This window comes from Vulpes lagopus, chromosome 11 (genome assembly GCF_018345385.1).
Source record: "Vulpes lagopus strain Blue_001 chromosome 11, ASM1834538v1, whole genome shotgun sequence".
Taxonomy (NCBI): domain Eukaryota; kingdom Metazoa; phylum Chordata; class Mammalia; order Carnivora; family Canidae; genus Vulpes; species Vulpes lagopus.
In genome coordinates, this window is record NC_054834.1 from 25,452,854 (window position 1) to 25,480,416 (window position 27,563).

At 56.9% G+C, this 27,563-nt stretch overlaps 1 protein-coding gene across 21 annotated transcripts in view; it reads left to right on the plus strand.

Annotated features, from left to right (window-relative positions):
- Positions 1 to 27,085, plus strand: part of DISP1 (dispatched RND transporter family member 1) — a 157,944-nt gene extending 130,859 nt beyond the window's left edge. For 17 of the 21 annotated variants that reach the window (XM_041722656.1, XM_041722642.1, XM_041722641.1 and 14 more), the window contains 6 exons: positions 12,104 to 12,133; positions 16,421 to 16,544; positions 17,362 to 17,489; positions 18,182 to 18,279; positions 19,925 to 20,022; positions 23,577 to 27,085. In XM_041722656.1, the coding sequence (XP_041578590.1) occupies positions 12,104 to 12,133; positions 16,421 to 16,544; positions 17,362 to 17,489; positions 18,182 to 18,279; positions 19,925 to 20,022; positions 23,577 to 27,065 (3,967 nt within the window). In that variant the 3' untranslated portion in view covers positions 27,066 to 27,085. Of the gene's footprint in view, positions 1 to 12,103; positions 12,134 to 16,420; positions 16,545 to 17,361; positions 17,490 to 18,181; positions 18,296 to 19,924; positions 20,023 to 23,576 lie in introns of those variants that run through there. The other 4 variants (XM_041722662.1, XM_041722660.1, XM_041722648.1 and 1 more) reach the window with 3 other exon arrangements.
- Positions 27,086 to 27,563: the final 478 nt, after the last annotated feature.

A 27,563-nucleotide genomic window follows, 5' to 3' on the forward strand; every position in this document is an offset into this window, starting at 1 on the left:
GCGGAGGTTCCACAACCAGTCCCTGCGTCCTTGCTGTGTCGTAAGCACCGCGCGGGCTCGCACATGAGATCACGGAGCACGCAGGGGAGCCCGAGAAACACGGATGATTGGCCCGGAGCTGCAGGAGGATTTCCAGGTGGGGAGGCAGGGATGGCCTCCTCGCTCGCCCTGCTCAGATCCCCGCTTCCTGCCTTGTCTCTCATGCGAGGGGTGTCTCTGTATTCACGGTAGTGTGTGAGACATCTTGCTTTGAATATTCTACCGAAGAGTCCGAGGAGAGCACTTGGAAACCTTCAGCGGGAGCCTGTGCACCTTTGTTAATTAGACTCGTAAGCATAACTTGTCGTAACCGGATATCATTGACTTAGGCAAGAGCATGAATTTTGGAAGAAACTGAAATATGAAGAAGCAGAACAATATGGATTTTTTAAAATATCCTATTCAGGGATGCCCGGGTGGCTCAGCGGGGGAGAGTCTGCCTCCGGCTCAGGGCGTGACCCTGGGATCAAGTCCCACGTCAGGCTCCCTGCGTGGAGCCTGCTTCTCCCTCGGCCTATGTCTCTGCCTCTCTCTCTCTCTCTCTCTCTCTCTCTGTGTCTCACATGAATGAATGTATAAAATCTTTAAAAAAAAAAAAACCTATTCAAAAGTAGCATAATGACAGAAAACAGAACCAAGAATACCCTTGATCAGTGAAGTTGTGCTGCTTATCAGAGGCAAAGGATCCACGAAGACGCATCTATGAGCCACTCATTTAAATCTGACCAGGGCTTCATTTTTATATATTTTCCTAAATTTGAGCTAACCGGAATTTGATTCTAAGTTTGACCTTAAACTTATCTCTTTAGCTATCTTTAAAAAAAAAAAAAAAAAACAGGTGATGCTTTAAGCAAAACTACGCTCTGGTGAGAGAAGCGAAGGTTGTGTACCTCTGGGCGCAGGATATGGTTATTGACCCGAGGGGCCAGCAGCGAGCCTGCAGGGGAGCTGGGCAGGCCCTGGTCCCGGCCTGAGTGGTGGGTGGAGATCCATCAGGCCGGACCCTTGCGCGTTGTGCCTCCGACGAAAGGGCTGCGTGCAGTAAGGATGAGGTGAGGGGCTGGAGAAGCTGACATTTCCTTTCCTGTAAAGGGAAAAGGCAGGGACCCTATCCCAGTAATTCTTAGGTTCCTGGTGATGCAGTGGGAGGCGTGGGGTGGACGCGCGGCTTTACCCGGGACCTTGTGACCCCGAGTCGTCCCCTGCTGTGTGTGTATAAACATGTTTCCCTGGATCTGAAGGGAACAAACCACAGTTCCCAGCAGCTGGGTTTTTATTCAGAACCTGACACGGTCACATCCTTGCTTGTCTGCTTACTGCTCTTGTCTGTCGGCCGCCCATCTTCCTGTTTTGGTGCTTGAGAGGAGAAACTGTCTTCTACTCAACCACTAGTGAATTGGGGCTTTTAGGGTGGAGAAGAGATGACAAAGGAATGACTTAGTAACGCTGGGAAAACCGCCCTCCTTTGGGAGACAGAAAGGCATCTTTTCCATCCCTCTGCCAGAGGTCTTACGATAGAAGTAAGCCATTATAAAAAGATTTAAGTTTTCCAGATGGAAGAGCCAGATTTAGGGTCAGGGAAAAGGAACAGAAGGGGGTGTTTGTGACGTTTCTGACACGAGAGAGTCTATGTATGTAAGCCTTTCCTTCCAGGATCCCTCACCCTGAGACATACGTCGGGTTCGGGGGAACTTGACACGCTCGGTTACTCAGAAGTGAACGTGAGCTCCCTTGGTGGGAAGTAGCCTCATTCTAGGAAACCCGTGGGAGTCTTGCTGTAAGTTCTGCCTTTGGGGCTAATGCACGCATCCCATCAGGAAGCCGTCCTGAATGAGCCGAGGGCCCTGGATCTCCTCCAGGACCTGTGTTCCGCGCTCTGCTGCGGGCTGTGCCGTCACTGCAGAGCTGAAGGCCTCCTATCGCCCCTGTGGTTCGTTCACTAACCGGACCTCTGGTCAAGCTAGAGATGCCGGAGTAGCACCCCAAGCCGTTAGGTCTCCTCGGTGCACCCTGTCCCGGGTCTTGCCACCCTGAAGCCAAAACAACTGGCACAGAGCAGTTCTGTGAAAAGCATTGGATCCGTGGATCCACCGGGACCGAAGAACAGCCCTTAGTCTGCACACAACGTCAACAAGGTACGACCCCTTGATGGCCCGTGGGCTCCTGGCTCCCACCCGCTCCCATCCTCAAACGGGGCCAGACATTTGCTGCTCCTGACAAAAGCCTGGAGGAAGTGGAGGCGGTTTCCGCGGCCCCGTGGCCCAGATCTGGGTAGCGGGCGCCAGCTCTTGGAGATTGCTCACCGTGGTCTAGTCTACACCGGCCAGTGGGTCAGAAGCCACGGCTACCATCATCGACGAGGACCCGACGCAATCAGCTGGACGGCCCGTGTCCAGTGGGTTTGGGTGCCTCAGCTCGCCGCCGGCACAGCGTCAGGTGGCACATGCTGCGTGACAGTGAACATCCAGACTCTAGTCTCTCCGGAAAGCAGGCTTCGCAGAAGATGACGATGGACGCTGGCTTCGGTTACTCCGTGAAATCGGGCCCAAGGTCACTCGTCAGCGGTAAAAGTAGTTCCAGAAATTACACAGGAGAAATGCAACTGCGGAAATTTTAAGATGTGTGTCCAAAAAATCATGTTAAAAACAGGCCACAGGAAGGAGAGAGTTTCCACAATTGTGATGCTTCGCAGCCGTAAATGGGGCTTAAGTGACAAAGCACGTCGAAGGTAAATTTTTTAAATAAAAGAATGACAATGTCTTGCTGCCTCTCTGCAATGGTAAGTAGGGGTGACCCGGGTAAGAGGCTCTGCAAAGCCTGGGCGCCCGCGTGTGCTGCGCTGGGGGGCACCTGGGCTGGGCCCTGCGGTCCCCTGGGACAGGCCAGCTCGGGCTGCCCCGAAGCCCACAGGCGGGAGCCCTCCTGCCAAGCCCTTTCTAGCACTTTTTTGGTTAAACCATTTATGTCGCGTTTTAAAAAAAATATATATCTCTCTCTCGCTGTTCACGTCAAGAGCATTATTTTCAGAGCATTTCAAAACACCGATTCTTAGTGCTCTTGGGGGGATTGTTCCTACCACTTGTCACCTGAAGCATTTCAGCCTAGAGTCCCGATGAGGCGCCCGGAGTTCGGGTGCGTCAGCAGCCGTCTGGGTGGCCTGGAGCCGCCCGGAAGGCAGCAGAATTTCACAGCGGGAAAGCACCCCGGGAATCCTTCGATCCAGCTCTCCATACCGTCCAGATGTGGAGCCGGAGCCAGACGGGGGCCCCAGGCCAGCGCCCTGTTAGCACGGGCCTCCCACCCTCTTGTGCTCCTGACACGCCGTCCACACGCGGCACACTGCGTCTGGGTGTCCCCGGCCTGGGGCCGCGCCTCTGGGAGCTGCACATGGCGCCCCAGGTGTCCACCTGGCACCTGGGAACAGGTGGGTCCCCCCGTCGGGGTTTTCCTCCTGCTTCCTTGGAACATTCCCGTTCCTTCTCAGAGTCTTCTAAGCTCAGTTGATGTCTTTAACCTTGGGCTTCCGGCGGACAAGACGTCCCTGCCCTATCAGTGTTATCCTGACGAAAGCTGACCTTGTTTTAGCTTTGATCTATGTGTGAGAGCGTAGACCGTGGAGTTGTGAAAATGTACGTTCTAAGTTAAAGGATGGATATGAGCAAATTGAGTTACGGAGGAAGAGTCTGTTTCCCTACATACCATTGTCCTTAAAAGATTAAAGAAGTTCTGTGGATGGCGAGGCCCTGGCCGTCCCTCTGGCCGTCCCCCTCGCCGTCCCCGTGGCTGTCCCCCCGGCCATCCCTCTCACCGTCCCTGTGGCCATCCCCCTCACCGTCCCCCCGGCCGTGCCCTTTGCCATCCACCTGCCGTCCCCCTGGCCGTCCCCCTCACCGTAACCCCGGCCGCCAGGATGAAGACGTCACAACAGCTGCAAGGTATTGCTTACACCGTTGCAATTGATTTTGATGTGGCGGATCTTTATTATTTTCCTAACTCCCCTTCCAAGTTGTTCTTTTTTTTTTTTTCTTTCTTTCTAATAGCAGGTGTGACTTTTAACCTTCCACACTCAAACTTCTGTGATACTGCGTAATTTTGGAGCGGCAAACTCACCCAGGACACGTGGGAAATGAATTTTAAGAAAAGTTAATGATACTTACATGTTTGAGCTCAGATGATAGTTGTTACGGTGAACCCCACACGGACCACGTCGGACTACAACCCAGAGGTCGGAACGTGGAGACGATGGTGATGACGGGTTCGCGCGCCTGCTATGGTCTGTCTCCCCGGGGCCAGCGCTGTCCTTGCAGCGACCCCGGTGACCGACCAGACGTGCACGTGCCCCCCCCCCGAGTCCCTCATAACCTGCACGTGCTCACGTATGTCATTCGGTTTGTAGTGAAAATGCAAAATGCTTTTACTTTTTGTAGATAAGACCTGTGAACTTTGAGAGTGAGAAGCATCTGTGTGTCTTTCTTAATAAAAGTAGGGAAATGTATCCGTTGGATCAGGCTTAATGTCAGTCTCCGCAATGTGCTGCAAATCTGCCCTCACACCCCAGGCTGACCCTTGGGACAAGCTGCTTGTGCAGATTGTCACCGGCTTTGCCGTGGGAGGCCCTGCTGCCTCGTTTAGTTCATTACGTAAAGAGTTAGTGTAGTTTCAGGCATTTCCCTCCTTCCCGAGGCCTGTTCAGCCTGACTCCTAGGGTTACTCGGCTTCGAGGTCGCCTCCCCGTCCCCCACCCACCCACGCTTGCGTCGTGCCTCCACGCCCTGGCTATTCCCTTGTGTTCCCTTCTATGCCTGTGCGTCCCATCCTCCTGGAGACTGCCCGAGGCGGTGGCCCCGGCTCCGACCCCGCAGGTGCTGCTCGAGCCCACTGACGCCGACCCCTGCCGGGGAGCCGGGCCCCCCGCTTCTGTGAAGCCGCCGTCCGATTCGTTCCAGCGGTGATCGGCTTCCCCATCACCTAAACTGAAGGAAATCGTGGAATTGAGCAGAACTAACGATCAATCTCATATGAAATGGATTTTGTTTTGAGTTCCTTGGAACTTAGGATCTGTGTGTGGGGTGACTCCTTTTCATCTAGTGTATCGTTCGGATTCTGTGTCAGTGAGGGAAGTTCTCAGATGAAATACGTGGGTCACACGCACCAGAACAACACGTGTGCAACTTCCCTTTAAAAAATTCTTTGACTTCAGCTTAATTACACAACCAACTTGTGAATATATCCTCACGAGTTCAGGAATACAGAGGAAAACTCATGCTTTACTCTTTCCGCTGGGGTAAAGAGGGCTAGCGATCTGCTGTGCCCACCTCCAGATTTATAAAATACGTTTGCGTATTTAGGGGGCGCCTGGGTGGCTCAGCCACTTGTGTCTGACCCTTGGTTCCAGCTCCTGTCGCGATCTCGGTGTCGTGGGGTCGAGACCCACGTGGGGCTCTGTGCTCAGCGGAGAGTCCACCTGGGATTCTCTTTCCCGCTACTCTCTCTCTTTAAATAATAAGTAAGATCTTAGAAGACATCTACATGTCTTGTACTTGGTCTTCCCCGTGAATACGGATCACGGGGAGGAAGTCCACGGGTTCCCTTCTCCGAGTAGGTTTCTGCATATGATGCCCTTTATCTCTCTTAGGTTCAGCAGCAGGTGAAGCAGGCGGAGGCCTGTGGTGCTTGTGAGCTGAAGAGCATTGCCCTCGTCCCCGTCCGTCCTCTTTTTTTTTTTTTTTAAGATTTATTTATTTATGATAGAGAGAAAGAGAGAGAGAGGCAGAGACACAGACAGAGGGAGAAGCAGGCTCCATGCCGGGAGCCCGACGTGGGACTCGATCCCAGGACTCCAGGATCACGCCCTGGGCCAAAGGCAGGCGTCAAACTGCTGAGCCACCCAGGGATCCCTCCGTCCGTCCTCTTAACCAGGCAACCGTGGCAGTGGTCAGGGGACCACGCTTCCTCCGGGTCATGCCCCGCGGCCCACGGACACCTGCCGCCCGGGCCGGGGAAATTGAGGGACTTGCTCAGGCCCATTCAGCCCATGGATTGCAGGGCCCAGACTTTACCCACTTGGTTCTACTCCCAGGTTCACCCTTTTCCTAAGGACAGTTCCTGGGCGTGCCTGGGAGTCAGTCGCTTGTCTGACTCGCTTTCTGCTCAGGTTGTGAGTCTTGGGGTCATGGGTCCGGCCCCGTGTCAGGCTCCCTGCTCAGCGCCGAGTCCGCTTCAGATTCTCTCTCTCTAAAATAAGCAAATAAGTGAAATATTTTTTTAAAAAGACAATTTCCTCATACTCAAGCATTTATTTAATAAAAAAGGGCTAACGTCTTTTTGAACATGGATAACGTGCTCAGTGTTTGTGAGATGCTCCTTAAACATCAGCCGTCCACTACCAGCCCTTCCCTCGCTCACCTGGTTCATTCTCATGTGCTCCCAGCTCCAGGCGTGAGGTGCCCCACGCAGACCAACGTCCCGCATCTCCCGCTCAGGAAAGGCATCACCTGGCACTCGCGGTGGGGGTGGGGGGGGGAGTTGTCCTTGGAATCTCTTGGCACAGACCATGCACACCCACCGTTCCTGGTGGATTAGAGGCCGATCTACGGGGTGCTCGTTTCATCCTCACATCAGCACCCAAGTGTCCCCGTGATGATCCATGCAAGTCCTGGAGGACAAAGCCTGGTTATGTTTCTGTGGGAGATCTTTTAAGAAGGCCCGTCAGCATGTGAATTCTCTACTTTCAGACGGTTTCTTGCTAGCATGCCAGCACTGAACCGAAAACTTACTGTTTGCAGACTGCCCTTTTCCAAAAGGCATTAGGGCACAGTCCAGCGGGAGAACTGACCTAAATGTGCCTCTTCAGCCACTTTCTTAAATTTGGCTACAGCCACGAAGCAAAAAATGTATTTCCTTTAGAGCGTTTTCATCGTTCGGAAACATACAAAGCTTTATAAATGTTGCCCAGACTTATGGTGGTGAGTCTTTTGCAATAAATACAGATACTGAATCATTAGGTCCTACTCCTGAAACTAATTAAAAATAGTGTATGTCAGTTATACTTCAGTTTAAAAAAAAAAAAGGACGAGGAAGAGGAAGGAGAAGAAGAGGAGGAAGGAGAAGAAGGAAGAAGAAGAAGAAGAAGAAGAAGAAGAAGAAGAAGAAGAAGAAGAAGAGGAGGAGGAGGAAGAAGAGGAGAAGGAGGAAGAGGAGAAGGAGAAATGGAACAGGATGGAGATCCCAGAAATAAACCCGGATGTATATGGTCAATTAATCTAGGACAAAGGAAACAAAAATACCCAATGAGGAAAAAAAAAGACAGTCTCTTCAACAGGCAGTGTTGGGAAAACTGGGCAGCCACGTGCGGAAGAGTGAAACAGGACCACTTCATTACATCAGACACAAAGATAAGCCCAAAATGAATGAAAGACCTAAATGTGGGGCCTGGAACCATAAAAATCCTAAAAGAAATCACTAGCAGTAAACTCTGACGTTGGCTGTAGCAACGTTTTTCTAGATAGGTCTCCTGAGGCAAGGGAGACAAGAGCAAAAGCAAACTAATAGGATTACACCAAAATAAAAAGCTTTTGCCCAGTGAAGGAAAGCCATGAGCAAAATGACAAGGTTCAATCTATTGAATGGGACGAGATGTCTGCAAATGATAATCTGGAAAGGGGGCTAATATCCAAAATACATGAAGAACTTATACACCTCCGGACCAAGAAAGTCCCAAATAATTCAAATTAAAAAATGGGCAGAGGAGCTGAATAGCCAATTTTTCCAAAGACATGCAGGTGAGCAGGAGACACAGGAAAAGATGCTCGGCATCCCTCAGCGTCAGGGAAGTAGACGTGGAAGCCACAGCGGGCTCCCACTCACACCCGTCAGGATGGCACAAAGCAAAAACTCAGCAAACAGCAAGTGTTAGCGAGGATGTGGAGCAAGGGGACCCTCCCGCCCTGCTGGGCGCGAAGGCTGTGCAGCCGCTGGGGGAAACAGAGCGGGGGGGGGGGGGGGTGGATCTCCGAGGCCTACAGACAGAGCTGCCCCTCAGCCCAGCGATGGCGCTGCTGGGGGTTTGCCCCAAAGCCAATGAAACCACTGATTTGAACGGATTTATGTGCCCGGGGTACAGTAGCCGAGGAGGCAGCCCCCGCGTCCACCAACACCTGCCCCGACACAGAAGCTGCGGCAGTGAGGCTGCTGGCTGGGTGGTCCTTAGGGCCCAGGACTCTTGGTCCCAGGGCCAGGAGTTGGAGCCCCACACTGGGCATGGAGATTGCTCAAAAAAGTAAATAAAATACTGCAGTCTTAAAAAAAAGAAGATACGGTGTACACGAACACGATGGAACACCACTCAGCCACGAAGAAGGGAGAAGTCCTGCCATTTGCAGCCACCTGGAAGGACCAGAGGGTGTCACACAAACACTAGATGATCGTGTGGAACCTAAAAGCAAACGAGAGCAGAGGGGAGGAGTGCAGGGTCGGGGGAAGGGGAGGAGCTCCGGCTTCCAGTCAGGATGGATGAGTCCCGCAGGAACGGTGCCGCAGGGGGGCCCAGTCCTGCCATTGTCACGGGGACGCGGGGTGACAGGTGCAGCCACAGGCCTGGCCACAGTGTAACGCACACACGTCGTCGCGTCACTGTGCTGTGCGCCCCCTGTTAACATGAAAGCATGTGTCTGCTGTGCTTTAAAAAAAATAAGTAATAAAGAAAAGACACAGTTTTCCATCATAGTGTGGATTTTCCCAAACGGAACTTGTGAGGCCTGACACTGCGTCTGGAGGTCGTGGCGCTAACGGTGCAGCTCTGCCCACGGCGCACGGGCTGGGGGTGGCATGCACGCCGTTCCCTGATCTCATTTCCCTCAGCCTGCCATCTCCCACTCTGTCCCCAGACACCGCTACAAGACAGGAGAGGCAAGGGACACAAAGAAACAGCATTTGTAGCTTTTCCACGTTTTTTTTTTTTTCTGTTTCTTGTTAACTTCTTTCTCATACTTTTTTTTCCTATTACCTTTTTAAGAAACTTCCCTTCCTGCCGTATCTGTCTCGAGGCAGTTCTGGTGGCTCCCTGCTGGCCTCCTGGGAGCTCTGCGGGTTCAGGGTGCCCTGGACCACAGGCCGCACCGGCACCCCCTGTTCTCTGGTGGGACGTGCCCGACTACCGACTACCGATCTCGAGGCCCCGAGCTCCATATTCACAGAGTGTTTCTGAAGCAGCCTGGAGCGTGGCCCCGTGAAGACGTGGGTGTCACCCGCATGCGGACAGAAGTGGGTTCTGGACGGGGCAGGGACACCCGCTCGGCCAACCCTCTGAGACGGGCCTGCAGCCCAGGCTCCCCCGGACTGTGCCGCCGAGCAAACGCTGTCTGTTTTATTCTCAGTTGAAAAAAGGCTAAAACCGAACCAAAGACCAGGAGGTGTTCCACTTGAGGTTAACTAATTGGTTTCCGGCGTGTGTTTTGACTATAGGGTGTTAGAAGGTGAAAGGCCCCTGGAAACGACGCCTTCGATCTGTGATAGGGAGCAGATCTGTTAGTCTTTAGAGTCATTATTCATCAACCCAAGACTGATCAGATGGAGATTGAGAGTAGCAACGCGGAAAGGTTCACAGATGGAGGAAGAAGGCGGGTGCGAGTGTGGTGGGCGCCTTGCCGTGGCGAGAGCGGCCAGGCCACCGTCTCCGACGGCGACAGCACAGAGCAGATGGGTCTCGGGTCCACCTGTGGTTGAATTGTCACCTGTCACGTCCGTCAGTGTGACAGCCTCCGAGGGAGTTCACGTTTCCCCAAGAGGTGTCTTGGTGGCAACGGATGTGACCGTCTCTGCTTTCCCAAACACACACAGAATGACGTCTTTATTCAGACAGAACAACGTGATGGGTCTGTGGGTGTTTCTGCCTCCAAGGAGTAAATTAGTCATAGATCCACGGATTTATCTGTTAAATAAACAAGTTTGCGGGGCTGAGTAGGAGGAAAGAGAAAATTGACATTTGTTACAACCCAAAGTGTATATGATAAATTATCATTTCTTTGCAACTGCTCAGTATGACCTGCCCCAGAGCTGCGGCTCCGAGGGTCACTTCAGACCTAAAGTCAACAAAGTCTGCTGCGTTCCCGTAGAAATTCAGGGAGTGGTTTTGAGGATGTAAGAACCTGAGGGTTCATGTACAAATTTAGCGATTTGCTTCTGTGTTCAGCACCTTGCCCTCCTGCTCTGTAAAAACCAGTTTAAATGGATTAATTGTATGGTTTGTGAATTATATTTCAATAAAGCTTAACAAAGAAATATGTAATTACATTGAAAATGTAGTGTTTTGGTTTTCAGGTACATTTACCCCCCAAAATTAAATGTTCTTTATTACTTCTCGAGTAGTAGCTGTGTTGAACGGAAGCCCCTCTATGGCCTTCACAGACTAAGTAGTGTCGCTTCTCCCGCCATCCCTGCGGCGCCCCGTCCTGTGCTCCACGGCAGCCACGCACCCCTGCTCCTAGCATCCGAGGAGGATGGTTACCCAACCTGTGCGTGCCGGCTGCGCGTGTTTTTGTAATTGTGTCATTTAATTCAATTTTAAAATAATCCATTTATGTATAGGGTCTAATAAGAGATGAGTTGTTCTTGTGAAAAGCAAATGGTAGTTTTCAGGAAGATCCAATAAGAGGTTATTATTGTCAAAAATGATATGAGGCATGAGAGAAACAATTGTAAGAAAATTAAGGGGAGCCATCAAAATTCAGGTGTATTGAAGCGGCTTACGTACTCAGGATGCGTCCAGAACCGGCAATCCTGGACGGGGCGGCTCGGCTTGTGGGAGAAGAGATGGGCAGTTGAGCATACATTTGTGTTGAAGTTACGAATCGATATTTAGGAATGTGTGTGTTACGTTTTTAGAATTTTTCACATCGACTTTCTGATTAACCATCAAAGTTAGTGGTCGCTGCAATATTGGATATGAGAGGATCCCTCCTGCAGGATGGAGAGCCCAACGGAGCCTGACAAGGTGTAGGGAAGTGGGGAGGGACGGACAAGGTGGGAGTGGGCTGAGTGTGCTTGTGAGAGAGAGGCAAACAAAGCTCCGGATGTCCCCAGACACATTCTCACTAGCCAGTGACTACTGACTTCAAAGCTCTTGATCCTAAGAAACGTAATCAAAGATGCTCCCTTATCTGGGTGTCTGGGTGGCTCAGTTGCTTATGCGTCAGACTCTTGATTTTGGCTCAGGTCATGATCTCCGGGTCCTGGGATTGAGCCCCACCTGGGAGGGGGGCGACTGTTTCTCCCACTCCCTCTGCCCCACCCCCCCGCTCATGCTCTCTCTCAGATAAATTAAGTCTTTTTTTTTTTTTTAATTAAGTCTTTTTTAAAAAAATCATCCTGTTTTCCAAAACAAAGAGAAGTTTACCAAGGTAAGTTGCACCGTATCACGTTTTTGCGAACCCTGTGACCTGCAGCTCTGTTAACGGAGGACAGAGTGGTTCTCACGTCTGCCGCTGCGGCCAGCCCATGGCCATATGCTGTTTGGTTGGAATTGATGAGATGAGGAAGGCAGTCTAGCATTCTCCGGTTACCCAGTCGAAGGGAGGCTGCCCCAGGCCGTGGCGGGAGGGGGGGTCTCGGGAGCTCCCAGGGGTCTTCACCACACCACACAGAGCAGCGTGAGTGGTGCATTTTGTTTATTCACCAAATGTTTATTAAGTGCCTGCCATATGCCAGTAAATAGGAGAAAACGACTCTGGTGGGAGCAGAGGGCTTGGAGGTTGAGCCCGAGTCCAGCACGTCGGGGCCAAGAGGGAAGGGCCGGCACTTGCTCAGTGGGCTGTGGAGCTGGATGCGGGACACTGGGGAAGACGGAGAAGAACGCTTCTGGTGCAAGGGGGTGTCGGCGGGCTGTTTACAAGAGGTGCCGGGCCGCAAGCGGGCGGGGTCTGGGCACCGCGCAGCGTGACCCCTGCTCCGTCCCAGGGTGCAGACAGTCCGCGTCGGCCAGGAGCGAAACAAGGGCACATAAAATGCCTTAATGTTACAATGCCTTGTTCCTCATTGGTTTTCCTCTGCTTTTTTTTTTTTTTTTCAGACCATGCAGACCGTTCAAGTTCCCAAAAAGGTAAAGTCATCTGCGTCCTCCTATTAGATCATAAAGTCACTTGCCTACTTTCCTCTCCGGTGCTTTGTTCACACTTTGCTGCTGTTTCTACCTTTCTCATTCATATTTTTATGAAGGAAAAGTAAATTTCCCTGAGTTGCCTGCATGAGTCATCCTGTCTCCCAAAGGGGTTTTGACCTGAAGGTGGATTTTTAGTCTTTAGATTCTGTGTGTGTCTCGTCGTCTATATTGGCCCAACTGCGTTTCCTCCCCTTTGTTTGTGGTACTTTATTGCAGATGGTTGTCTGTGTTTCTCCCCAGAACTGTTGTTACCCTAATTAAAATGGATGTATTTCATTTAGAAATTTTGAAGTTTTTCAGTAGAAAAGCTAAATTTAAATGGATACACATTTCTTCAAAGAAAGAAAGAAAGCACGGGTCCGTCGGAGATGTGCTTGCAGGGGGTGTAGGCGACTTAGCAACCTTTGAAAGTCACCTGCCGCAGAGGCGCTGGTGACTGAAGCCTTATGCTCTCTTTCGACTATAATCACTACATAACTTTCCATTAATAAACTCCCTTTCCGTTTAGAAATTGTTTATTTTTAAAAATCCTGCTAAAATACACACAGCATGAAATCCTCCATTCTCGCCACGCGACGTCCACGTTACTGTGCAGCCATGGCCATTTTCTGCCAAGCGTGGAGCCCTCCTGAATGTCCAAGGCTTTTGCATTTTGAAGACAGTCATACACATTTTCTCTATCATCAGGTTGGTATTTTTGCAGGTCCCAGATTCTTCTTTTCCGTACAGGCACGTACGCACCCAGCTTCTTCAACAGAGCCTCTCCTGCTGCCGTCCCACCTTAGCTGCGAGTAATCGCTCCTGAAGTCACCGAACATTTCTCTGTATCCCTCTGAAAACACGTTATTTCTTGGCCTGGTTTCGCAAGTATTTGTGAAGTTGTCTGATTTTCTGTATGAGGCTCCAAGTCCCTTAAGGGCGAGGTTGCATCTGCCGTGTTCTGGTCCCCGGACGCCTGCACCTTCTTCTGCGACGCCGGCTGCATCGACTTTGTCACGTCCAAGCGAGGTGGGGGAGCAGGGCTCCGTGTCCTGCCCGCAGCCTGTCTTCCCTCCTGCTGGGCCGAGAGCCGATGCCGCTGGGAAAACCGTGACCGATCGCATTGTGCAAGACTCCCCCGCTGCCCTGCGCGGGACGAGAGGAATTAGGAGCGATTATGAAGGGAAAGACCAGGGGAGACGCTAAGGAGGAAGATTCTCAGGGAGCAAAGGGGCAGTTAGCAAGGTGCTGAGTCCACTCAGCTCAGCGGGGACGGAGACCAGCGGTGCTGGCGGTTGGCGCTGGCGGGTCTGGGAGAGTGCCTGGTGCCCGCAGGCTGGGCGCTGAGTGTGGGGCACGCGGACTGAAGCAGACGGAAGGGGAGAAAGGAGAGCCTGCTGCGGAGAGGAGGGGCCGGTGAGCCTCACGAGCTGCGACGGGACGGTGGCTTGTGGCCACACCGGGCACCAGGGACCCACTGCGCCTGGGGGCCCGGGGGTCCACCTGTGAGAGGCTTTGTGCCCTTCCTTTGACGGTTACTTCTGATCTTTCCCAGAGTGAGCCCGGTTACAGGTAGCCGGCAGCCCGAGGGGCATGGGGGATGCACACGGAGAGCCGGTGAGCGGGCCAGGCCACCCAGCAGGCCCACCCAGCCCCCTGTGGCCGTGGATCGTGCCACGCACCCTGCATCCCGTCAGGGGCGAGTGGCCGAGCACCTCGGGTCCGTGCCAGCTGCCTCGGTGTGCTGCCAAGGGGACCGGGCCGCCTGCCTGGAGAGCTCCTCGGGCTTGTCGGCTCCCGCAGCCGCACTGTGGCGTCTACACACTTCAGTCGGGACGTGTGGGACGGATCACAGTAAAAGCTGGGGCCTTATGACGCGTCCTCGCCGGCCCCCGGGGTCCGCTTCCCAGGAGCGAAACGCGTAGGCACGCGCTTCTTTGAGCTCCATTGCAGCACGGACCTCGAGCCTAGACTCAACAGGAGTGGAGTTAGGGGCAAACGTAGCTCTGACTCCTTTAGGCCACATCTGACTTCCTTTACTCCTCCGGTTCTCCTGCTTTATTAGATTTGCAGCGTAATGTCATGCCGCTATGGCGCGGGTTCCACGTTGTACGAGAGCCTGGAGCGTCCCGTGCGGTGCCCACGGCTGCGCAGGCTCGGGCTCGGGCGGCAGGAGCGGCAGACGGACCGCAGCAGTGCCTGGTATTGAGGACAGACACGCGTCGGAGTCCTTCCCCCAGTGGCAGCAGCACGGCCACTCCCTGGACGTGGGAACCGTGTCCCGGGCCAGGTCTGGAAGCCGCGTGCGGAGACGGCCAACACGGCGAGGCTCCCCTGGGGAGTCAGCACACACGCGACTGTCAAGTCACGTCCGACATTCTGAACGCGAAGGAAAGCAATGACTGAAGAGGGTTTCCAGGTTGCAACTCATGCGTGTGCAGGTGTTTCGAGAACACAAGACCAGAAGTCATTACGTGGGCAGGTCAGCCCTCGGCGCTGGAACGAGGCCCGGTGCCCCCCCGCCAGCAAGCGGTCTGTAGGTTCATTTGTGGGAAAACGGGTCTAGTTAAAATACCGCGTGGTGAGTAGTGGTTTCTGCCTAGGGCCGTTTTCACGTCACAGGCTGATACTGGAAAGGTCCACGGTGTAGGACGAAGCTGGGAACAGGAAGCCTCAAATGCACTGCTGACAAAGGACCCGACCGCCCCCCTGCCAGTGGCTTTCATCTTGAGTTTGCATTTGGTGGCGGAGGAAATAAGATCAGAGCCTCTCCATGCCGGGTGTGTTCTGGAAGCTGTGTCCGCTTGAGCAGCCCCAACCAGCGCCCACGGTTGGCATGTTTTCACTACATTCGGAGTCACGTTTCAAGCATCATTCCATCTCATCTAGAGGGATTTTCCCTGAGCGAGTTGTTAAATTCAGAATCGGCGGAGCTCGTGAGTGATGCTCAGACGCAGACGCCCACAGACCTAAGTGGTCTTGCATCACAACGTTGAGTGTGTGGCTTAGGGGTTCAGCACACAGGGCGAGCTGGGGGCAGCGTAGGCTCGGGGCGCCTGGACTTGGTCCTGTGTCCCTGTCGCGCTCGTGTTCGAAGCAAGAGATGGTGTCGCCATGATTGGGAGCTCCCCCCCTCCCCCTGCCGGAGCTGGGCTTCCTGTTGGCGACTCCGCACATGAGCTCCGGCTGACAGGTGACCTCACGTCAGCTCCGGGTGCAGCTGGACGATCCAGTGTCTGTACCAATGGTGACGCGATCACCACGGCAAGGTGCAGGCTTCTGTTTTCTCGTGATGAGACCTTTGAAGGTCCACTGTGTCGGCCGCTTGCAAGTGCGTGAGATGCTGCAGGTGTCGGCAGCGTGCCGTGTGCTCCGCGGGACGGGCTCGCCGTGCACCTGGGCCGGCCTTGGCTCTCTGCATGTGTCCAAACCGCACCCCGGCGCGTCGCATGGGGCCGGGAGAATGAAGGGCAGCGATGGGTGTGAGTTGGAGTGAGTGTAAGTCCCTCCTCTGGAGGCTGGGCTGAAAGGGAGAGCCCTGCGGGATCCCCGGGCACCAGTGAGGGGATGTGCTCCCTGCACGCATAGTCATGCCCCACTTTAATTTCCATATTGAGATTCACTTTGAAGTAAATGCCCCCCGAGAGCCAGACCTGTGAGCCCGTGTTGAGAATGGGGACCAGGGTCCTACGGGGTGGAGGGGCACCCGGAGGAAAGGACTTGGACCTGGGGCTGGGCTGGCGGTAGGGAGGGGACCCGCAGCCCGGTGGCGGGCCGGTGGCTGGAGAGTGAGGACGGGGTGGGTGCCCACAGCCCCCTCCAGAAGGCGCTGTTCTGGGTGCGGATGCTGCATGAAACCAGCGCCCGCCCTGGAGCCGCGGCCCCTGCATTCCTGACGGCGCAAGCCAGAGCCAGAGCCCGTCGGGACTGGGCTCGGTGTGGTCTGGTCGCTCTGACGAGGAATTCGCGAGCCTGTGGTGGACCGTGTTCTTCTCCGGGAGCTGATGCAGCTCGAGGCGGGAGGAGCGAGTCCTGGAGGAGACTGCAGGCGGCGGGGGCTCCCCGCGGGGCGCAGGCTGTGCACCTCTGTTCGGGGCTCCGTTCGCAGCCCGTGCCGTGTCCTGGTCTCGCCACCGCCCCACCGAGAGGCCCCAGACAGGGTCCGAGCTGGGATCAACACCCTCCTGTCGTGGCAGCGGGCCTCTGGCCGCGTCTGAGCGCCCTCCTGTGCTCCTCTCTGCCCCGCAGCTACGCGTCCCTGATAGCCGACTGGCCCGTGCTGGTGCTGGGCATGTGCACCCTGCTCATCGTAGTCTGCGCCTTGGTTGGGGTGTTAGTGCCGGAGCTTCCCGACTTCTCTGATCCGCTGCTGGTAAGGAGAACTCAGCCTGTCGCGTCTCTGTAACCTCAGGGAATTAAGTATCTTAATACCTGTTGCATTATGTGACTTCTATCCTGTTTCCCCCAAACCTCCTCGAGCCATCAGGAGCTTGCAGTTCTCCTGAAAAGTAAACCCATGTCCTCCGAGTCTCAGGTTCCTAAGAGGTCAACGGACTTGCTCTCACCGCTACCAACCTGGAGGTTTTCCTCCTTGGCTGCCACGTTTAAGTTAAAAAGCAATAAAATGGAGAATCTGAATTCTATAAAAATGTTTTCATAACGTCTTTAAGACTGGATGTCTCCCTTTTTCCCCCAGCAGAGCAGTGAAAGGAATTTCAGCATTACAGAGAGATGCAGGGTCTGTTTTTTTGTTTGTTTGTTTTGTTTTGTTTTGTTTTGTTTTTTTTGCAGGGTCTGTTTTTGAGTAAATGTTCCTGTAAAACGCTGCATGACATGGTCTGATGTGACCATAATTTTTTGTGACATCCAAGTAAGCACCTGCTAATTGCTTAGGTGTGATCTTGAAAGGGAAGCTTCGGATACAGTCCCCGCCCCCCCCCCCCCCCCCCCCCCGTTTTGCTGAGACGGATCACGTACCAGGGAGCCTAACCACGTTGTCACTGTGAACGGAGGCCGCCATCGGGTCGGGCCACCTTGCTTGGTGCTGTTCATCCCCGGGCAGCTGCGAGCGCATCCCCGCTTCGTACCGAAGCCACACGGCATCCCAGCACCACATCCCCAACCCGCTGGGACCCTACTTGGCCTGAAGCAAACCGGCACTAATAGGAATTTGTGATATTTTGTCTCAGGGTTTTGAGCCAAGAGGGACTGCGATAGGCCAGAGACTGGTTACGTGGAATAACATGGTGAAAAATACGGGATACAAGGCAACATTGGCAAATTATCCGTTTAAGTACGCAGATGAACAAGCAAAAAGGTAATTGTTTATTAACTTTCACACAAAACCTTGCTGAATGAATTCGACTTCTAAGTATTGCCCAAGCAAGATGATTAAGCTCAAACTCTTTGCCGCTGACTTGTGTACATTCTTGTTGTTTTTTAAGATTTTGTCGTATTAAGATAAAAAGAGTGAGGGTTTGGGTTTTTTTTCCCCCCTTTTATAGACGTGAGAAAATGGATGTTGGTTGCTTATATGCATCCTTTTCATTTCAAGTAGGTCATGACTGAGAGTAGACCGTTACAGGTGCGCTTGTTGGCCTTGAAACAGCTAGTACTGGGATCCCTGGGTGGCGCAGCGGTTTAGCGCCTGCCTTTGGCCCAGGGTGCGATCCTGGAGACCGGGGATCGAATCCCATGTCGGGCTCCCGGTGCATGGAGCCTGCTTCTCCCTCTACCTATGTCTCTGCCTCTCTCTCTCTCACTCTGTGACTATCATAAATAAATTTAAAAAAAAAACTAAAAAAAAGAAAAAAAAAAAGAAACAGCTAGTACTTTATTATTTTTAAGTGTTTATTATCGCGTTGTGGTTAGTTCCGGGCATACAACAGCAGTGAGACACACGTTTACTCTATGCCGGGCTCGCCTCCATCGCTGTTACATCGTTGCTGACTGTGTGCCCTGTGCTGCTGATGATACTTTACTCAAGACCACGTTGTTGTTCTGTTTCAGCCATCGGGATGATAGATGGTCGGATGACCACTATGAAAGAGAGAAAAGAGAAGTCGACTGGAACTTCCACAAAGACAGCTTTTTCTGCGACGTTCCGAGTGAGTGGCATCCCAGGTGAACAGCCCCTTGGGGCTCCTCGCGCTCAGAATGGAGCGCAATTAAATCCAGACCGGTGGGAAGACATGCTGGGCGCTGACACGGATAGCAGTGACTCGTAGTTTTACTTCCCAGGGTCAGTCGACCACTAAGCTGGATTTATTTGCCTGTAATAAAAGTCAATAAGAGATTTAGTTTAAAGGGACACAAAATATCTAATGAGATTTTTGATCTTGTCCCGAATTCCAAGTCATTTTAAATTTTTTACATTATTTAAAAAATATTGTCAGGTACATATTTTTGGATTGAACCCCTAAAATAATCTCCTATCTTAGAGAAATATACTTTTTAAGTCTTGTTTCATTCAGAGAGCATATATATATATATATTTTTAAAATACTTTATTTATTCATGAGAGACACAGAGAGAGAGAGAGGAGCAGAGACCCAGGCAGAGGGAGAAGCAGGCTCCATGCAGGGAGCCCGACGTGGGACTCCATCCTGGGACCCCGACGTGGGACTCCATCCTGGGACCCTGGGGTCACACCCTGGGTCTAAGGACGTGAGGACCTACAGCTTCTCCCCCAGTGAATCTTCACAGCAGTTCTGTTTTGAACTCAGCTCTTTAAAATCTGTTGAAAATGCCCCAAAATGTGTGCTTTCCTGTCCTGTTAGCTCTCTAGCAGGCCTCACCGGGCCTCTGATGCTTCTAGGCGTAGCTGAGCCTGCGGCACCCACAGCATCAGGCAGGCGCACAGTAGGAGGTCGGGGATGTTTTGTCTTGGTCCCGGGAAGGAGCACGTGTGGCTTTTTCTGCGCTTTTAGAAAATCTGAGCTCTGGTGAATGTCCAGGCTGCTGGGTCTGTCTCGGAGTGGCAGTGTGCATCCTGGACTGGCCTCCCTTGGCCAGTCCCCGCACAGGCCGGTTGGGGTCCCTGCAGTCCACATGCACACCCGACCCCTGGCCAGGGCTCTGCCTCAAGGGGGAGATGGCTGTTTCCATGGCCTTGATTTGCTCTTCGGAGTCCACATAGGATAACGGCCGTCGGGTGAAGAGTTCGCTGAAGGAAACCTCCTGGTGGTGAATAAAAGCTCGCGTGGTAAAGCTTTATTCACACGGTCACAGGTGGCCGCAGTGTCGGCACAACCAGGCGAACTCGTACGAAGTCCCCGGGGCGGACGGAGTGGAAGCGGCGCTGATGGCCCAGCGGTGTGTCCTTGGGTTCCCGCGCCTGAGACACGCGTGCCCACGATGGGGGGCGAGAGGGGCGGCGGGCTCCGCAGCCTGCTTCCGCGCCATCAGCGCAGTGTAGACCCTGGCCCCTCGGGTCCCGGCGGGTTGGTCTCAGTGCTTTTAAACTGACCCCCGCCGTCTGCCCCTGGCTGACGGCCGCGGAGAACAGCCCAGTGTGTCCTCCTTGGGCTTGTGCCGCGTCCTGGTGCCACGTCTCCCAAGTCCGGGTTCTCTCGGATCGCGGTTGCTATCCTGTCCTGGACAGCCGGCAAGCCCTAGGTGTCGTGGGCAGGAAGGAACCCCGCTGCCAGTGGCCTGTCCTGTGCTCCCCCAGTAGGGCTGCTCCTGGATGCTGAGTCTGATGACGGGAGTGGACAATTATGAAACTTTGTCTTTTCTTTTTCATGTCACCAGGTGACCGGTACTCCAGGGTAGTGTTTGCATCAGCCGGAGGGGACACGCTGTGGAGCTTACCTGCCATTAAGTCCATGTGCAGCGTGGATAACTCGAGGGTATGTAAAGTGACCCTGGCATGCGTCTCAGACAAACGAGCTGGCATTCGTGTTGGTCGCTTCCCTGCTGAGCCTGGTGAGCGCGGGCGGAGCGTGCTCGCTGGGGCCTCCGTCCTGGTCACCTGCGTGTGCGCCCCAGGATCCTGGAGCCCCTGTGTGGCCCCCGCGGACCCGCCCCCCCCAGCACAGCGCCCCCTCCTGTGTCCCACGCGGGTTTCCTCCCAGGGCAGCAGTTCAGACGCTGGCTCTCCTTTCCCGGGTGGTCTCTCCTCAGCTGGTTGCAGGGTTTCCCCCTGTGTCCTCGTCCCCGCAGCCTCTCTGGCGACCAGCAGGTCTTGGGGCAGGTTCAGGGCACGGGCGGGGAAGAGGACTTCCGGACGCCAGCGTCTGTAAGACGGGAGTCCCTTGCAGACAGAGGACGCGAGACGGTCCGTGGAGCCCGAGCGGTGGGGCCAGGGCCCCTGGAGAGCGCACTCTGCTGCCGCCGCCACCGCCACACCTGCCCACGCACAGCCACCAGGGAAGGAGGGCGCCGCGTGCCGGGCATGCATCCAGCGCGTGAGCTCACCAACAGCGGGAGACATGCTCGCACCCAGGCTGAGAGCTGGCCTGGCCCTGGTGCTGTTGTCTACACCGCACACGGGGCTCCTCGGGGGAGGCCGGGCTCCTGGCGGTCAGCGGGCTGGCTCCCCGGCTTCCCGGCTCCCGACACGACTCTCCAGCGGGAGGACTGTGTGTACCTCCCGCCATCAGGCCAGCCGGGTTTTCCGCACGCGCCATCTGCTCTTGGCTGCGCCCGCACAGACTCAGACCATCTGCAAACAAACCAAGTTCCTGGATCGCTGGCCAGCGTCTGCCTGTCGCGTCATCTCCTCGTCTGCAGCTGTCAGTTCGTCACCCGGAAGCTGGGACATGTTACGAGCCACGTGGTATGGACAGGAGGCCCGGAGCGAACACAGGGCCCCCTGCTCGGCAGCGCCCGCCCCCACGGGGTCCCGTCTTTGCAGGCGGTGCGGTGATGCCCGTCCCGCCCACCACGTGTCCCTTCTGTCCTGTGTCCTTGTGCCGTTTCCGCTCGGGGTCTTCCGGGAGTACTCACGGCCTAGAATGCGTAGCTGTTTGAGCCGCAGCTGACTGTGCAGTGCCCCTGGGCTCGCACGCACCCGGACCCTCACCCGTCCGCTGTGGGTCACATTGTGACATCCCGCGAAAGTCCTCAGCCGACGTCGGGGGTGGCCCTGAGCCTTTGTAGCCGCGTCTCAGGAGGTGGCAGGAGAACGTCGAGCAGCAGCTATTCCTGCAGGAAGTCAGCGCCATGACGTCCAAGTGCGTGGCTTCCCACTGGCCGTGCTCGGTGGCGTCTGCGAAGGGAGGACGGGCCGTTCCGCCCATGGGCTCCGCCAGGACCAGGGCCCTCAGCTCCAGTGTGCGGTTCCTGCGACAGCACGGCCGCACGCGGTCCTGCCCCGGGAATTGGAGGCACAGACGGGGAGGCCGGGCCCAGACGCAGCGCAACAGGCGAGCGAGCCAGGCAGCCTCCTGGCCACCGTGTCCTTTCACTCGCCGTTTCTGCTGGTTGCGCAGGGCAGCCGCTCCCCACAGGCCAGTCCTGGGGCCCCTCGGGGTCCGGCTCCACACCCGCTGAGTGTTTCTAGGACCTCGAGGCCGCTGGAAGCTCCCGGGCTCCTCAGTCCTGCCCTCATCGAGGTCCACACTCAGGCAGCGAGCTTCGCAGGAGGGGTCTGAGGTCACAGCGCCCGTGTACGGCGCGGGCTTCGGGGCCCCCAGCAGCGCCTGCGGGCCAGCCTGTGGCACGTGAGGATGGACGGGCCCTGTAGCAGGACTCGCTCTGTTCCCGTCCTGCTCTCAGCCTTCCGGGGAGGCTCCCCGTAGCCGGCAGTTTACAGGTTAAGGCGTCGTCTGAAGCTCTGCAGCCCCCCCGCCGCCCTGTCTGGCCCCTGCTCCCGCTGTTCCGCGACCTAAGCCCTGCGACCGTCCGGCATGGACGTGTGCTCGGCCCTGGCACAACCACGGAGTGACACAGCTCCCCACCCTGCACAACCCATGGCCGCCCCATCCCCTGAGCTGCGAGAAGTCACTTCCACTCCCCCTGCGGCGTGATCACGGATTCGTTCATCTCTCGAGCTGCATCCCCGTGGGTTCAGGCGCCGGCGTCCAGCTCGGGGCCACGGTGGCTGACTCCGTCCTTACTTCTGGGCCCGTCCGGGTCCTGGAGGACCGTTGGCCGGTCGCCCGTCGGCCGCCTCCACCTACAGACCGGGCCGGGCCCACGCTCGATGGCGCTCGGCAGGTGACCCGCCGTGGATCCACGTTTACCGTGTCACCGTTGAACCTTTGGCCAAACCACGCTCGCTCGCACGCAAACCCTGGTATCATCCGAGGCCCGTTGTCTCGGGCTGTGGCCAGCAGCCCTGCTCCCTTCACCGCCAGCACCTGGCTCCTGAGCCCTGGACGATGCCCCTCTGCACAACCGCAGCCCGTCCACCCTCGCTGCCCCTAACCGAGAGCCTCTGGCATCGGAGCCACCCACCCCCTTCCAGATGCAGCAGGCCAACGGCCGCTTCCCTGCGTCCCCGGAGTCGGCAGTGTGGACGCCTGCGCCCAGAGGCCACCAGAACCGATGACCCGTGTCACAAACACCAACTAACGGTGGCTCTTCAGAAACGAGCTGGCCGATCAGGCTGTTGGGGTGACACCTTGGTCCCCTTGGAATGATCGCCCTTTGGGCTCACTTGTCTTTACCATCCATGGAGATGCAGGCAGAGCGAGGCTCAGCCCCGCGGAGGAGACGCAGTCACCCCGGCTGCGGAGTCTCCTGCCTGGGGCAGCCAGGCGGGAGGAGGAGGAGGCTGAGCCTCACGCACACGCGTCCGGGTTGTGCGGCGTGGAGGCCCGGCCCCCCGTGGCCTTGGCGTCGTGTCTTGGTTTCCCTCCCGCCGTGGAGGAAAGGCTGCGTGCACCGTGCATGTGCTTTACCAGACGAGCTCGAAGGATGCGCACGTCGTTGGCTGCCAGTCAGTATCCATCTCACCTGCATGGACGGATGGGACTGGACGCCGCGGCTCGTTGTGCTCGTTGCTCAGGGAGCCCTTGGCTGTGGCCCCGCACACCCCAGACATCGGTGTCCGACGTCAGCCGGGGGCTCGCTGGCGCTCTTCTGGGCGACCATCTCCTTGGCTTCCCGCTAAGTTGGTTGCACTCGTGCCTTTGTCACCTGGAACCTCAGGCCAATGACTGGCGGTTTCGGGCCAAGGCAGCAGCTGGTGTCCTGTGCCCTTGAGCCCCGCAGGTGGAGGAGCGCGGGCCCCCCGTCCCTTCCTTTGCCCTGAAAGTGCCTTTGAAAAGGCTAGTCTCCTCGAGAGCTGCTGGTTTTACCTCCTCGTTAAGACCGAGGCTGCACTGGAGGTTTTTCGGGTGCTTTGCCGCCCAGAGGGACGTGCCAGGGGGGCCGTGGGGGGAGGCTCAGGGGAGGCCGTGCACCTGCCCCCCCCCGCAGGCCTTAAACGCTGGTGTCCGCATGTCTCTCTCTGCAGATCAGAGCCCACCCGCAGTTCAGCGACCTGTGCCAGAGGACCACGGCGGCGTCCTGCTGCCCCAGCTGGACGCTGGGCAACTACATCGCCATCCTAAACAACAGGTCGTCCTGCCAGCAGATCGTAGAGCGGGACGTGTCGCACACGCTGAAGCTGCTGCGGGCCTGTGCCAAGCACTACCGCAACGGCACACTGCAGCCCGACTGCTGGGACGCAGGCGCCCGCAGGAAGGGCCAGCTCAAGTGCAGCGGCGTGCCCCGCAAGTGCGTCAAGTACAATGCCGTGTACCAGATCCTGCACTTCCTGGTGGACAAGGACTTCCTGGCCCCGAAGGCGCCCGCCACGCCTGCCGCGCCTGCGCTGAGGTACAGCATGCTCTTCTCTCCCACGGAGAAGGGGGAGAGCATGATGGACATCTACCTGGACAACTTCGAGAACTGGAACGGCTCCGACGGGGTGACCGCCGTGGCCGGGATCGAGTTCGGCATCAAGCACAGCCTGTTCCAGGACTACCTCCTGACGGACACGGCCTACCCGGCCATCGCGGTGCTGCTGGTGCTGCTGGTCATGTGCGCCTACACCAGGTCCCTGTTCATCACCCTGATGACCATGTTTGCCGTCATCAGCTCGCTGATCGTGTCCTACTTCCTCTACCGCGTGGTGTTCAACTTCGAGTTCTTCCCGTTCATGAACCTGACGGCGCTGGTCATCCTGGTCGGCATCGGTGCGGACGACGCCTTCGTCCTGTGCGATGTGTGGAGCTATGCCAAGTGCGACAGGCCGCACGCGGCGACTGCGGAGACGGTGGGCGTCACCCTGCAGCACGCGGCGCTGTCCATGTTCGTCACCAGCTTCACCACGGCCGCCGCCTTCTACGCCAACTACGTGAGCAACATCACCGCCATCCGGTGCTTCGGGGTGTACGCGGGCACGGCCATCCTGGTGAACTACGTGCTCATGGTCACGTGGCTGCCAGCCGTGGTCGTCCTGCATGAGCGCTACCTCCTCAACCTGTTCAGCTGCTTCCGGAAGCCGCAGCCGCAGGTGTACGACAGCAAGAGCTGCTGGACGACCGCCCGCCGGAGGTGCCACAGGGCGCTGCTCGCAGCCTCCGAAGCCTCTCGTGTCTTTTTTGAGAAGGTACTGCCGTGCGTTGTCATCAAGCTCCGCTACCTTTGGCTGCTGTGGTTCCTGGCCCTGAGCGTGGGCGGGGCCTACGTGGTGTGCGTGAACCCCAAGATGAAGCTGCCCTCACTCGAGCTGTCCGAGTTCCAGCTGTTCAGGCCCTCACACCCCTTCGAGCGCTACGACGCCGAGTACAAGAAGCTCTTCATGTTCGAGCGCGTCCACCGTGGGGAGGAGCTGCACATGCCCATCACGGTGGTGTGGGGGGTGTCCCCGGAGGACAACGGCGATCCCCTGAACCCCAAGAGCAAAGGCAAGCTGGTGTTGGATGGAAACTTTAACATTGCCAGCCCTGCCTCCCAGCTCTGGATCCTGCGCTTCTGCCAGAAGCTGAGAAACCAGACCTTCTTCCACCAGACGGACGAGCAGGACTTCACGAGCTGCTTCATTGAGACGTTCAAGCAGTGGATGGAGAACCAGGACTGCGACGAGCCCGCGCTCTACCTCTGCTGCCGGCGCTGGAGCTTCCCCTACAAGCAGGAGATCTTCGAGCTGTGCATGAAGAGGGCCATCATGGAGCTGGAGAGGAGCACCGGCTACCACCTGGACAGCAAGACGCCGGGGCCGAGGTTCGACATCAACGACACCATCCGGGCCGTGGTGCTGGAGTTCCAGAGCACCTACGTCTTCACGCTGGCCTACGAGAGGATGCACCAGTTCTACCAGGAGGTGGACGCCTGGATCTCCCGGGAGCTGAGCTCGGCGCCCGAGGGCCTCAGCAACGGCTGGTTCGTCAGCAGCCTGGAGTTCTACGACCTGCAGGACAGCCTCTCCGACGGCACGCTCATCGCCATGGGGCTGTCGGTGGCCGTGGCCTTCAGCGTCATGCTGCTCACCACGTGGAACGTCGTCATAAGCCTGTACGCCATCGTTTCCATCGCCGGGACCATATTCGTCACCGTCGGCTCTCTGGTCCTGCTGGGGTGGGAGCTCAACGTGCTGGAGTCGGTCATCATCTCGGTGGCTGTCGGCCTGTCCGTCGACTTCGCCGTCCACTACGGGGTGGCCTACCGGCTGGCCCCGCACACCAACCGGGAGGGGAAGGTGATCTTCTCCCTGAGCCGCATGGGATCTGCCATCGCCATGGCCGCCCTGACCACCTTCGTGGCGGGGGCCATGATGATGCCGTCCACGGTTCTGGCCTACACGCAGCTCGGCACCTTCATGATGCTCATCATGGGCGTCAGCTGGGCCTTCGCCACCTTCTTTTTCCAGTGCATCTGCCGGTGCCTCGGGCCCCAGGGCACCTGCGGCCAGATTCCCCTCCCCAGGAAGCTCCGGTGCGGCGCCTTCTCCCATGGCTTGTCTGCAACGCCCGGAGACAAGGCACCGAGCGGCTCCCGTGCCGGGAATGCCTACCACGTGGCTCCCAGGGCCCCGAGGTCCGAGGCGGAGCGGGAGTTCTACGAGCTGGAGCCCCTGGCCTCGCGTGGCTGCGCCGCCCCGGGGAAGGCGGCCTACGAGGAGCCGCACGTGTGCTCCGAGGCCTTCAGCGGCCAGGCAAAGGCCCTGGGGCTGCCCGCGCATGCGGCCTTCAGCCCCAGCGCCAGGGGCGAAGCAGGCCCGGCCCCTCTGCAGCCCTCGCTCGAGCAGCACCCCGCGTGCGCCTTCCTCTCCCTGAGGCAGAGGTGTAGCTGCGCCAACGCGTTCCAACACTGGAAACCCGGCCCGCTCGCCTCCCCGTGGCCCGGCGACGGCCTGTGCCCCCGCTGTGCCGCCGCCGCCAGCAGCTTGGCGCACGTGCAGCCCGTCGTGCGCCCGGTCCCCGAAGGCCTGGTGTGTGCCGTCCCGCGTGTCCACCACTGCCCCTGCCTGCAGGGCAGAGCCACGCGAGCCGGGCTGCAGCGCCCTGCGCCCCCCAGCCTCCCGCTGCCGCCGCGCCTCCAGGGCCGGGAGGAGCCTGGGGCGCAGGCAGGGGACCCCACCTCCACTGTCCGCAGGAGCCCCGGGTCTTCCCGGAGAGCGTGCTGCGATCCCGACAGGAGCCAGAGGGGACCGTGCGGGGACAGTGCCGTGGGGGGCTCGGGGGGCGGCCCGGGGCCGGGGGCTGCGGCAGACGAGGAAGCAAGGCACGCGGAGCCGCGCCTGTCACAGGACCCGGAACACCGGAGCCCCAGTGGGCCCAAGTGGGTGCATAGCCACGTCACAGGGGATGCCCGGTGCCGCCCCGACACCCATCACAGCTGTGGCCGAGGGACGTGCGGTTCCGGGGACCCGCAGATGCCACACGGCGAGGCCAGCGCGCCCCCAGCGCCGACACACTCGGAACTTGAGGGTGAAAGTTTGTTAATAAAAACACTTTAATAAATACAGTATCACGTTCAGAGCCGGTGCCTCTCCATGGTTCTTTGAAATGGGAAGTAAAAGCCAGAGGTTTGGAAAGGGGCCCCCGGGACGCAGGGGCTTCACGCTGAGGATCTCGGGGTAGTTTCCGGCTCTGCAGCAACAAAGTCATGCATGTGACGAGCATCGGCTGAGGACTGGCTTTGATATTTCCAGAAAGTGCCAAGTTCTAACGTGTGGTCTCTTTCACCTCGAGGCGGCCTGACCCAGGGCCTGAGCGCAGGCGTGGCCGATCCAGCGGCCGCCCAGTGGGGCCCAGGCCGCCCAGCGGCCTCCTTTAGGGGTTGGCTGGAGCCTCGTTTAGGGATTAATTCCCGCGTCTGTGAACTCGGCCCGTTACCCGGGGTGCCCTCCCCTGCCACGTGCGTCATCCATGAGGCCACACGCGTGTTGATGCCCAGAGGGAGCAGCCCCAGTGCTTGCTGGGGTCAGGCAGTGTGGACGGGTGGGGGGATGGTG